This window comes from Toxotes jaculatrix, chromosome 5 (genome assembly GCF_017976425.1).
Source record: "Toxotes jaculatrix isolate fToxJac2 chromosome 5, fToxJac2.pri, whole genome shotgun sequence".
NCBI classification, from domain to species: Eukaryota; Metazoa; Chordata; class Actinopteri; family Toxotidae; genus Toxotes; species Toxotes jaculatrix.
This window is the reverse complement of record NC_054398.1, coordinates 4,163,755-4,176,656: the sequence shown is the minus strand read 5'-3', so window position 1 is coordinate 4,176,656 and position 12,902 is coordinate 4,163,755. Positions and strand designations below refer to the sequence as shown.

The window sequence follows — 12,902 nt, the reverse complement described above, 5'->3', positions numbered from 1 at the left end:
CATGCGGAGGGACTCCTCAGCTACACTATAACATGTTACTCTTATTTGGTCCTAATGACAAATAACAAATCTATCCATCAACCCCAGGACACTGCTTGTAGAAAGCTACCTGCTACAACAGCTGCACTGTGTGCAATTCATCATTCAGTGGGTTACCTCAAGGTACAGTTACACAAGAACAATGTCCTGTCAGATCCAAGACACAGGGAGGTATATTGTGATAAATAACAGTAATAACATGCACAAAGTCACATATCTCTTCAGAGAATTAATGTCTGACATTATAAAAAAAAAAAAAATCAAGGAACTTCATATCTGCACATCCAAAATAAAACTGTTATGATCAAATATTAATCAAATGTTCAGTATAATCAAAAAGAATAGATTCAGATACCATGGAAGACCTGCATCCCAATCAATAATCAATGGTCCTATAAACAGTATCATACAGTGCGTTAGGACAAGCCAATATATTAATAAGACTTTAGGATCAAGAGAACAGAAAATCATATCATCATCTCAGTCTCCGGCATATTTTTTACAGTATATCATGTCATATCATAACAGTCTCAGTCTCTACATTAAGAGCTTTTAAACCAACATGAGAAACAGATTGTGCAAAGCGAAGAGGAAATGAGTGCTACTCTGTAGCAGAAGCTGGTTTAAAGTTTATTCTGATTCACATGTTCTAAGATATGAAGTGATGGATGTACTGAGTGAGGGAATGTGCCAGAACACTGAGCCTCAGAGCTTTTTACAGTCAGAACCCAAACGACACAGTGGCCACATACAGTATGAAACCCATTTTATCATTGTAGGCACCTTTTGAACAAAACAGACTATAGCTTATTCAGTAAAAACGGTTGCGGTCATTCTGTCTGTCTGTCTCTTTCTTTCTTTCTTTCTTTCTTTCTCCAGTCTCCCTCTTTCCTGTACAGGTAGGTTCAGTATTGTTTCTAAGCTACACATTGGACAAAGTCTACTCATTGCAGTTCTATGGTTGCTCCTGTACACAGCAGCAAATGGATGAGGTTCTACTAAGTCCGACGACTGTGCTGTACACCACCTCTAGCTTAAAACAATGTTGATTATGTGAGCACGATGCTATAAACCGAGTGTTAGTAGGTATGAATCTGTACACATCCCATCCTGTTCACCTGGCGTTAGCATGCTGAGGGCCTTTCTGCTCTCATGCCTTCAGGTCCCTGCAGCAGAGACGCTCAGCAGGGAGCTCAGAGGTCTGCCACTTCACAGGGTTTGTGCTCATTAGTCAGCCACCTGCCGAATGCTAAACAGCCTGCGGGTCCCGAGTGATGGGGCAGCACGTCGCAGATAGCACCAGGACTGGTTTCGCTTACAGCACATGGCAGCAGTTGTACTGAGCCAGTGGGAGGATCTTGGGCTTGTTGTGAGTTGGTATGTTGAAGGCCAGAGCTTTCTCACACAGAGGGAACTGAAAGAGTCTCTCACGCAGCTTTATGCTGTGTCGTTTCCCCTGCTCCACCCTCGGGGCAGCCTCATCCCGGGTCCCGGTTGCATTGTGGGTTTGCGATCTGTCTGTTAAGAGGTCATCTCTTGCCCCTTCCTCCGTTTTTTCCTCTTGCTCTCCTTCTCTTTCTGTCTTTGGCGCCTCTTTACGGTTGAGGCTGAGTCTGGCAGAGGATGCAGGGATGGAGGGAGGGGGTTTGTTGGTGTTGTTGTTGGGTTCTGTCTCCTCGTCCTTTCCTTCCTCTGTGGTTGTGAGGTCCGGCTGCCCCTGACAACAGGGGACTCCCAGACCACTTAGAGCTGATGGTGGGACTTCAGGAGCCTGACTGACCGGCTTGTCTCCGTGACTGACTGGCTGGTCTGAAATCACACACCCACTGTTGTTTTTCTCTTCTTCCATCTCTATCTCCACTTTGTCCTCCACTGCCTCCTCTTCCTCCTCTAGTTTCTCCACTGAGCTTCCTAGCTCTTCTTCTCTTTCTTCCTTTTCTCTGCAGACTTGATCAGCTGCTTCATCAAGCGTCTCCTCAGCTTCTTTCTCTGGTTCTGCTTCTATCAGAGATGCTGAACTTTCTCCCTCAACCAAACTGCCCTCCCCTTCCTCCTCCTCCTCCTCTTCTTCCTCCTCCTCACAGATCTGCTGCAGTGCAGGCAGGTTCTTGGGAGCTGGAGGCTCCTCAACTGGAGGTGGACGAAGGGTGAAGCTGAGACTGGGCTGCCAGGGCCCAGGGAAAGCCTGCTGAGGCTGGGGCCTCGCAGCAAGCAGGTCCCCACACTCAGGCAGTCCCAAGCGGGGAGAGCTGGGAGACAGGGCCCCCAAGAGCCAGTGTGGTGGGGCCTCTGGGCTGAGCAGCGCGTCATCCAACCCCTGCAGCCAGTCATGAGTCTCGATCTCCTCAAGTGAGGCGCGGCGAGAGGGATCCTTCTGGAGCATCCTGGAGATCAGACTGACAGGAAAGAAGACAGAGTTATTATTGTTTTATGAAGAGGGGAGTTGTTTCAGCAGTGAGGATCATTTCCGCGCTCAAAAAGCTGCAGTTCCTCGGCTGCTGCTGGGGGCTCTTTTTTTTTTTTAGCGTTTTAGTGTTATTTACGCTTAAAGTTCTTACATAAATTAGGCATCGGCTGGGCTAGGCGGCTACATCCAGAGGCCTCCGGCTACCTCCAGCGGTTGATGGGCTGCAGTGTCCGTGTTTGTTTGCCAATGTTCGGATAGGTTTTTGTGACAATATGGCTTGTTGTAGTGTAGACTGTACTAACCGACTGTCGAAGGAGTCTGTGTTTTTTCGGTAAGTAAATTTCTCAGTATTTTACCTGGACGTTTGTACAAATTAGCATGTATTAGCATATTTTGCCGCTGGCTTGTGACTTCATTGCCGATTTATGGTCGCTGCTGATACAGATAGAGGACCGGAGCAGCTAATGTTAGGGACGCTGTCGCGGTGTGTTCCGTGCTCTCAGAGTCCGTTTGCTTCTCTATCTGAAACAGTCATGTTTAAAACACAACAGCATTATGATCTCTGTTGTATGCTGTGTGTCGCGGTTACACAGGGTCGAGCTAGTCGGGTCGGACTCGGGGACTGTCGTGTGGCGGATGTAGCTGCGTGTAGCTGCCGCTAAGCTTGTTAGCCTAGCTGATTAGCCTTAGGCTAGCTCGGTTGCTCCGAGTTAAGTGGCCGGGTTCTCGGCCGGCTGATCCGTAGAGTAACCGCCTCTTCGCCAAATATGAAAAGTACACTCACTTTTTTTTCGGTTTTAAAAAGGCTCTGTAATTTCCAAAAACAAATGGGATCTGTAGATTTTAGCAAGTAATTAAACATGATTAAATAATATGTTCTTGGTCAAGTCAACAGTGAAACCGTGGAAGACTGTGTTTTAAGTCATTCACATTCAGTAGTTTAAACTCTCCTGATATTTACTCTGCTGTCCAGTGAGCTGAGGACAGGCTGAGGCGTGTGTGTGTGTGTGTGTGTGTGTGTGTGTTTTGGTTGGAGGTGTGAGGAGTGAAGGTTAAGTGAGAGGACACATGAGTACATGTGAGTTGTATTTTGTTCCAGTGTGTGTTCGAGTGCCTCTGACAAGACTCAAACACAGTCCAAGGCTCCAGGCTACAGATATTTTTATAATAATGAAAACAATAACCAGATTTGATAGATGAACACGCTTTTTTCCTGCCCAGAAACTTTTGGTTAGAGCTGTGTTTTGCAGCAGGCTGGAAAAGCGCCCGAGACAACTGGGACACTCCAATTATCCAGTGAAACGTGAGTTAATGAGATGATTTTACAGGCAGTAGCTCGTTAAGACGGGATGAGCCACCAGATCTATTCAACAGCAGACAAATCTCTGGGAGAGAGTGCGTCTTTAAATGAAGCTGTGGTCAGACAGGAAGTTGTATGTGCAGTATGTATGATTACTCCTCCATACTCACTCTCTGCAGTCGCCTGAAACATGCTCGGGGATGGAGTAGCGACAGTCCAGAATCATGACGAGAGTCTCGCTGTCGTTGGTTTCCTGAAAGGGAGGGACTCCACACACCAGCATGTACAGGATCACCCCCAGAGACCAGATATCTGGAACACACACACACACACACACAGGGAAAAGCACCAAAATTAGCCTTAAATAGCAAATCATCTCAGGCCTTAAAATAGCATCCAATCCCTCTGCTCTCTGATCATATTTAGAAAGCTGCGAGCTTCATGGTCCTTGAGGGATATTTTAAAATATTTGTCCCTTTTGAGATTGACATGAAAAAACCCAGCGGTTATTTTCTGAGGCAGCGAACAGACGAGGTGAGGATCTGATTCTGTCCTACAAATCTGCATAAAAGGATCAGCTCTGGATCGAGGTCAAAAAAATAGCAACCCAACAGTGAAATTCTGTTTCATCCCTCCTCCTCCTCCTCCACATCCTCGACAGAGAGGTCAGAGGTCAAGGTGAGCCGGGTGGGACTGGTCTCCGTGCTGAGTCCTAAATGAGACTACATTAAGTTATTGCACAGTTAAGTGAAAAAAAATGTAAGAGGAAAGTACAAGAGTAATGGCTGGATGTCCGGTTTTACATGTTTAAAGTGTGAGGCATAAGCTGCAGACGGCTGGGCTTGGTGCACATTTTCACACACTCACACACACACAGGCTTCCTGGTGCTGACCAACAGCGCTGACAGTGTGCTCTTTTCCTGTCTCCTCCCTTTCCTTCCCCTTCTCCCCCATCCCTCCACCCTCCCCTCTCTCTCTCTCTCTCTTCTATTCATGCAGACGCAGTGAGAGGAGGCCCATGTGAACTCAGAACAGCCTGAACCCAGAGAAGACAGTGTGGCTGGTTCAAGGAAACACACACACACACGCAGAGGGAAGGGAGCTGAGGGCTGAAGGCCACAACAAACAGAGGGCTTGTTGTGGTGCTGTGCTATTCTGAGAACGATCTTCCTTTCCTTTTTTTCTGTCTCTCCTTGAGTTTCTCCCAAACTCTGTAAGTAAGAACACCACACTCCCTGTTCACATTGTGTATTAACACCGATGTAACACTAGAAATCTAACAGCTCACTTATCTGATAAAGTGCTGCCGCTGCTAATATCACATTTGTTTCATGAGTCAGATAAAGAACAAGTCCAACTCCAATATTGACTTTGGTGTTTCTCCAGCTTTTCCTATCAACTGATTGTTTAATCACAATCAGTTTTGTCATTATAGACTTGTACAGGGGGAACTGTACTGTCAACCTGTCCCCTGGCTGCTGGTCTGCTGTACTCAGGTCAAACAATCTGGATTTTAACCTTAGAGCTTTTCTACACACTTGTGGAGCATCTGCATCTTTCTGTACTTTTAATATGTATTTTTTTTTTCCATTCAAGTGGTGCAGCTCATAATATCACAACTTTTAAATGCACAGATCTAAGAGTTTGTACCGATGTTTTCCTCTAGTGCCAACAGCTTGTCAAAGTTTCAACTTTAACCCATGAAATTTCTCAATGTCTACAACATGAATTAGCGCTAAGTTCAATGCAGACATTCATGATCTCCAGAGGATGAATCCTAATGATTTTGGGGATTCCTGACTTTTTCCTCATCAGGCTAAGTTTATATCTATAAGCAGATATCTGCTTAGGATCTTATCTCAAAACACAATAAAGATAACAACAGTGTAGTTCATTCATTTCACATCTATCTAGGGAATCTCACACGTACCAGTCCCATCATGTGTGACAAACATTTGGCTATTGTCCCACATTATATTCATGATGGTCCAAACAACAGCCCTCAGTCCTCACCGTACAATGGAAACTCACATGCACGCTCACTTCAGTCTAGAGAAGTGTTATGCAACAGGGAGGAGAAGCCACTGACTGCTGGGAGTGTGCTTTTCTCTGCTCGCTGGGGAATATCACACATTCTCACCATGCATTAGTGTTCTGCTGACAGTACAAACATCAACACACACACACACACGCAGTATATAAGAAAGAGTGAACGATCTGGTTCTGTAGTTGAGGGGCCGCCTCCTTTGAAGTGCGCATTTCAAGATCAAAAACGTCATGAAGGGTCAACAATGCGGCCCCGTTCCAAAGGGTCCTCTGAGTTCAGGCTAAACATGCAGCCCCTTTTCTGCCCACATTTGGAGGATAAAACCAGAATATCCCAGCATCCATTGCATGGCCGCCGCTTATTAAATGGCGCATTCAGATCATCAGTCACTGATAAACATACTGTGTTGCATGAACTGGACCAATTATGAAGCCATTTATCATGTGATCTTGACAAATTTCATTATTGTCGTATGATTATCCTGTAACTGATGTAATGATGCTGATAAAGCTGCGGTGTACATGCAGAGGACCATTCTGTAACTGATACAGGCATCACTGTCCCTGCCTGTCCTTCTAGTGACTTACAACTTAACACTCCTCTCTGTATAACACTGCATTACTTCTTGGGAATCAGTGAAACATTGATGGATAATGTTGGACATGTTTCATGTGTTTAAAATATGTGGACACCTTTCTAAAACCTTTTCTAAGAGGCTGATTTTTTGAGAGCTAAAGGGGTATTTCAGGAATTTAGTATTGCCATAAGGTGAGATTGATTCAGCAGAGGATTAGATTTCCTCAATTTCAATCTCCAGTGTGAATTTAGCCCCATAAGCACTGGATCTTACATTTTCCATGATGCAACGTGAGTCTTTTGTTAGACAGACAACATCTTTCAAACTGCTGCCCCGGTTAGTAATGCAGGTTTTACATTAAAGGTTTGGAGTCTCCAACTCCCAGAGACAGCCTCTGCGACCTCTGGGTCATCTTTTTTGTTTGTTTTCACAACCAAAGTAATACCGACAATGACAAATAAACTGACAGTGTAAAACTGGTGGCACGCCAGTTTGAAAATGGGAACTGAATGCAACTCAAAGCAGCCAGAATTTTGTAAAAAAAAAAAAAAAAGAAAAGAAACAAAAGCAATTGTTTGGAGTAATGCCCCTTTAAGTCTGAAGTGAGAATCGGTGGACAGTTTTATGTCCTCTTTCTCATCTTCAGAAAACCTTTACGCACGGGGACACAAAGCACTCACTTATAATCAATGTTGCGCAATTTTTCTCCCGAAGTGATGTGTCTGTTTTTGGATGTCGTTGCTAAGAGAGATGATTTGTTCTTTGCACTATTATGGTTTCCAACACGCCTGGTGGTGGTATGCTACATCTGGGCCTTTTCAAGCTTTGGAAAAGTCTCTGTTTATATAAACAACCCTGCAACCTTCAGGTTGGTATGAAAACACTGACAAAGGGGTTTTGTCTGGAAAACGTCTCCGGCTATGCAGCTATTCCTTGATCTAAAATAGGATGTTTGTTGGGGGGGGGGGGGGGGGGGGGGGTCCTTTCAGTGAGCGGCCATCCGCCCTGCAGCAGAGAAATGGGTGGTGTATATGATGTGGTGGCCAGTCAAACAGGAAGCGTATTCTAAATTAAACTTTCTGCTGTGGTTCAGTACATCACAACACGAGGACACCGGACATCACATCTCAGACTTATTTTAAAGAACGTGACTGACACCAAAACACCATTTATTGTTTTAGAGTTTTGGAGGGCGGATTTTTCACCCATCAAAATTAATTTTTGTGGCACTGAAAAAAAACATAATAAAAGTAATGTTACATTATCTGCTGGCTCAATTCTGCAAGCAAATGAGCCAATGAGCCAAATTTAGACCTTCCTCCCCTCTTATCTGACATTTTACATAACTTGCTGCCAAGACCGACTTCTCGGTCATAACTCATTCACACGCACTGAGACTGTAATTTGTGTTGTCCTTAGGCTGTGACAAATTATATTCAGCCAAATATTGAATGTTTATCATCAAAAAATTACAATTCTGGCAAGAAAAAGGACAACACAAACATCTACCATTAGCAGGCTCACACATACTGCAGCAGTGGTGATGATCTTCCACTAACACGCAGAATTCAGAAACTGTACACACATGCATGCACACAGTAGCGGACAGATGTTATGTAATTGTAGGCAATGTTTATCTTTGCCAAAGGAAAGAGGCCCCGTGGACCTTCCTGTCTCTTCACCACATCATATGACTATCATCAAACACAAACACTGTGTCCTCAAACAGAGCACACATACAGTATAATAATATAAGACTCCCAGAAGTGAAGGGAATGCAGAGGATTAAACAACAGTCTGTTTATGGGAGATGAAAATATCAAAGAGACACAGAGAGCAGTCTATGTGTGAGTGAGTGTGAGGAGACGGGTTTATGAGTCACCTTACTAAGCTGAGATCACTTGGGGACATCTCTTCCTCTCTGCAGCTCAGGATTACCACACACACATTTATTTATGGGTGTGTGTGGGTGATGGAAGTGTACATTTCTATCAAAGTGATGACAATAATCATTTCTACAGGTTGACTCATTTTAGAGTAGAACAGAACAGAAAAGTGCACTTGAGTCAAAGTGAAGCAGAAAAAAGTCTAGGAGCTAATAATCACACGCACATGGATTTAAATGGACGTCCTTCGTGTGGACGCTTTTAGAAACAGGAACTAACGTTAAAAAAAAAAAGAGGAACTCATGCAACTCATAAGTCATGTTGAAGTTATGGATGCATGTGAGCAATGTTTCTTCATCGCTGCCCCTTTTTATACTCGAGCCGCACCCTTGGTTAACACAGAAACTATCCCACCGGGACACACACCGATTATTAACAGACAGTGTAAGGTAATATGGAAAAAAAGAGAGAATTCAATACGTTTAGTTTCTTAAACTACACTTTCACTGGCTTTGACCTATTTGCAACTCACTCTTAGTCTTGCCATAGGCAGTATTTCCTTTAAACAAACACACAGGCTGTAGATGTCCTTCGACAAGAGCGGCCTCTGATTGCAGCTGGGATGCATTTGTATTCAGTGCAGATGCATTTGTAGTTGCTGTAATAACAAGTCACCCAAACCCTGCCAAAACCCAGCCTAGTCCAGCTTAGCAGATAAGACCACCGACCTCCCTGAAGCGGACATGCTGCGTCTCCCCCCCCATGAGACATAAGACCAAATCCCTCAGTTTTCCTGCTGTTTCTATAACGTCAAATCCCACAGGCTATCTGCCTACCTCACCTCTAATGTCCCACCGTTCCCAGCAGTACAGGCCAATCTCTCTACTACAGATAAATAGTGATGCATGGTACTTTCTCTTTCTGCTATGTCTTTGTCTTCTTGCCTCCCTCTCTCTCTCTCTCTCTCACACACACACACACACACATACACATACACACAGATGTACAAATGCTTGCTATGCAGTGTAAGAGCCCAGTGGTGAGCTGCAGTGTTTGGTTCCACTGCAGAACGTGCCCAGTTGGCTCATGACTGGCTGGCTTGCTTAGACTGACCCAGATACACGCACTAATCCTTTACGGATACACACACACACACACACACACACACACACACACACGTACACACAGGCACAAACAGATACAAGCAAGGGCATACAGAGCAGCAACCCCCACACACACTGAGATACAGGAGTACATACACAGGGTCAGGGGGACACTCCACATACAGAGGTAAGTGAGTGTGTGAGTGGAAGTGTGAATCTGCACACTCACACACAGTCACTTACACATGGGCTCATGCAAACAAGCACAATTGTTTGCATGAGCATGAAACAGTTGAGCAAAAGTGAGTTTTATCGTTTTAAGCCTGTTGTGACCAGTTTAACAAAAGAGTGATTTTTTAGCCTTGTATTATATAAATTGTTCCCAGATGCAAAATAAATAAATAAATCGACATTTTCTCTGTTTCTCACCGACAGCTGGAGCATCATACTCTTCTCCCAGCAGAATCTCCGGAGCGGAGTACGCCAGCGACCCACAGCTGGTGGCCAACATTGTCCCAGGTTGGAATAAGTTGCTGAACCCAAAGTCTGTCAGCTTCACCGCCCCCTGCTGGGGAAAGAACACCACGTTCTCCGGCTTCAAGTCCCGGTGCACCACGTGGAGTTGGTGGCAGTACGCCACAGCGCGCACTATCTGGGCGAAATGGCGCTTGGCGGTGCCCTCAGCCACGCCTCCCTCATGGCGGAGGATGTAGTCGTAGAGGTCGCCCCCCTCAGCCAGCTCCATCACCAGGTAGAGGGTGGTGGGTGTGTCGATGACCTCGTAGAGGCGAACCACATTGGGATGCTGCACCAGCCTCATGCACCTGAAAATAATTAGTAATGATGGTGAGATCATCAGAGTAATCCAAGGAAGTTCAGAATTCAAGATTTTAATAGATGAAATATATGAATTTGCTTTTGTTTATTCTGACTTCAATCTTTTCTTCTCAACCTCTGTCTTTCAGAATAATTGTACTCTGTACCTCACTTCCTGTAGGAGGTGGCTTGTTGCCAAAACATCAAGTTTTGTCTTGTCGATCATCTTGACAGCCACCAGTTGGCCGGTGTTGACATGACGAGCCAGTTTAACCACAGCAAAGTGGCCCCTGCCCAGCGTCCGACCCAGATGGTACAGTCCGCTGAGATCAGAGCGACCGGGGCTGCACCTGGGGTTGAGATGTCCGTCCTGGGCTGCAGTTATCTCTCCAGAAGAGTCCATGTTTGAAACAAAGAGGGGATTTGGAAGGGAGGAGGGTAGAGGAGGGACTGAACTGGAGGGCTCCAGGGGCTGGAGGGGAATACAGAAAGGTGTAAAAGAAAAGAGGAGTGGAAAATAGTTGTATCAAGGTGTCAAGGTGCGGGGAGCTGCCTGGCATGACAAAGAAAAGACAACACAATGAGACAAAATGACCGTGTTGATAATTTTGGCCTTTGGCCCACAGGGAAAAGGGCTTTAGATAAAGTTAGCTGCTGCTAATGCCTCATCCCTTCAGGCACAGGACCAGAAATAGACTGATGTTTCACATCTTTTCTCAAAGACAGAGAAGACAGGACGGGTTTGAATCAAGCAGTGAATATCATATAGGATTTATAATACAGTGTAAAGTAGAGGGTAAAATATTCTTTGATTGTCTGTGATGTTGAGGAGCTTTGTTTATCTCTATCTCAAATAACACCCATCCAGCACAAATGGCACGCCAAATCAATACTGTAACAGGAAACCTTAATGTATGTGTGTGAGTGTGTGCGTGTGTGTGTGTGTCATTAGTTTTGCTAAGAGGGTCAGTAGGTGTCATTAGACCTGATGATGTCATGATCAGATCTTCCCCAGGGTAACTAGTTCAACTGCCATCATCATCCTCATCGTCCTATGTAACTATCACTGTCAGCTTCACTGTTGTTTTCTTTGGCATATTCACCATTATGACCATCAACACTGTCAACACCTTGTCCTCCCCCTCCTCGTCTTCATCATTATCACTACTTCATCACTATATAGCAGCATTAATGGTATCATTAAACACAACATGTTTAAAGCCCCTTTCGCAGCTTCACCGGGCCAACTGGACCCTCGCAGGCCTAACCGTGTTATCATGCGCTGATGCCGTTGGCTTTACAGTTTTATCTGATCCAACACGCTGCGTACTCTTGCCAACGGGCTGCTACACTTGTGTTAAAGGCCAGCTGTTCTATACTTGGCCTCAACTGCAGTCCCGAGTTTGGCACATACGCATGTAGTCATCCTCCCGGCTCCTGCTCAACATCTCCAAACAAACGCTACCAACAACCTCGCTGACACGCACAGCGCCACGGGAACACAACGCCGCTTGCCGGACCGGGCAGTCGGCTATGAAAACACAGTAACCTCGGTGCTAACTTACCATTGTTGCGCAAAACACCCCGTAGCTGCGAGCTGTTCAGGCAGCGGTTCTCTCTGTCACTCCACGGTCTCGCACTTAATGTCACCGTTGAATTCAGACGTAGAAAATGACCGCGCCGCCTTCTCCTGTTCTTTCATAATACTCCATACTCGCGGTCCGCGAGCGCACATACCGTACTTCTCGTCATGACTGCGTGCCTGCCTCAATTCATCCCAGAGAGACTCGAGCTCTGTGACCGCGCGCCCGCTCCGCAAAGACACGCACACACGCACACACGCCGAGACAGAGTAGACGGAACATCTCGTGGGCGCGCGTGCGTGTACACACGCGCGCTTGTCCAGCTTCCTTCTGACGTCAATGCATTCCAACTCGCTCCCGCGGCGCAGCAGCCAGCGGCCGCGAGCCTCTCGTACGCAGCGGAGAGAGGAAAATGAGTGAATGAAGGCTTCTCAAGTCCAAGGAATTATATAACTGACTAATGTGTTTTTCTCTCTAAACAGCAGGGAGGCACAACGAGCGTTGCCATAACATACACAATAACTTGCATTCCTAACATGCTCTTATTATAAAGTCTTTTGCCACACAGAGCTCACACAGAAGACTCGGGGGAAGGGAAATGACCAACCTAAACAAAAAAAAAGTTGTTTCCATTTATACCCTCAGTTTGCCCTTAGAGACTGGAATGCCTTAAGGAAAGTTCAAATAGCTTTCCCGAGGGTTATAGGTAGTCACAGTATGTCAGGTAGGCTTAGCATTTACTAATTATTTATCATGTAACTGTAAGTTTGTTTGTTTGCTTGTGTGTGTTTGCTGTGTGTGTGTGTGTGTGTGTGTGTGTGTGTGTGTGTGTGTTGGTCTATTTCTATGCCCTTCACACTGACGTCATCATTCTTGAATGGAAGTCATTTAATGTCTTTTTGGTTTTGCCAGTAGGTTTTAGATTTCAAGCATTATTATACTGTAAAGCTACACCAGTCCTCACAAGCTGACCTCATCCCAGTTGCTCTTTGTCTCATCTAACCAGACAACCAGCAGAATAATGGGGCCATCTAGTGGGCCAGTCCTTTGTATGTTTCTTTCAACAGTGTGTCTACCTGCACCCAGCAAGATGTCAGGTTATAATTCTACCTGTTAGGCAGAGGTTTAGGTAAAATTAACAAAA

At 45.4% G+C, this 12,902-nt stretch overlaps 1 protein-coding gene across 3 annotated transcripts; it reads right to left on the bottom strand.

Moving 5' to 3' along the window:
* Positions 1–194: 194 nt before the first annotated feature.
* On the bottom strand, positions 195–11,992 carry snrkb (SNF related kinase b). 3 transcript variants are annotated; one of them, XM_041037704.1, is made up of 5 exons: positions 11,741–11,992; positions 10,343–10,647; positions 9,789–10,183; positions 3,917–4,058; positions 195–2,435 (listed from the first exon to the last, which is right to left on the bottom strand). In XM_041037704.1, exons 1-5 carry the CDS (start codon positions 11,741–11,743, stop codon positions 1,355–1,357), a joined length of 1,926 nt encoding a protein of 641 aa, XP_040893638.1. In that variant the 5' UTR covers positions 11,744–11,992; the 3' UTR covers positions 195–1,354. The 3 variants fall into 3 exon arrangements, with proteins under 3 accessions (XP_040893638.1, XP_040893639.1, XP_040893640.1); XM_041037705.1 differs by having other exon boundaries at positions 10,343–10,728; positions 11,741–11,991; XM_041037706.1 differs by having other exon boundaries at positions 10,343–10,724; positions 11,741–11,991.
* Between the last annotated feature and the right edge of the window lie 910 nt (positions 11,993–12,902).

Excerpts from the sequence above, each read along its gene's own strand:
- snrkb (XM_041037704.1), bottom strand. Across the intron at positions 10,184-10,342 it reads CACCTCCTACAGGAAGTGAG|GTGCATGAGGCTGGTGCAGC; the intron begins GTACAGAGTACA and ends AATTATTTTCAG. Across the intron at positions 2,436-3,916 it reads GTTTCAGGCGACTGCAGAGA|TCTGATCTCCAGGATGCTCC; the intron begins GTGAGTATGGAG and ends CTTTCCTGTCAG.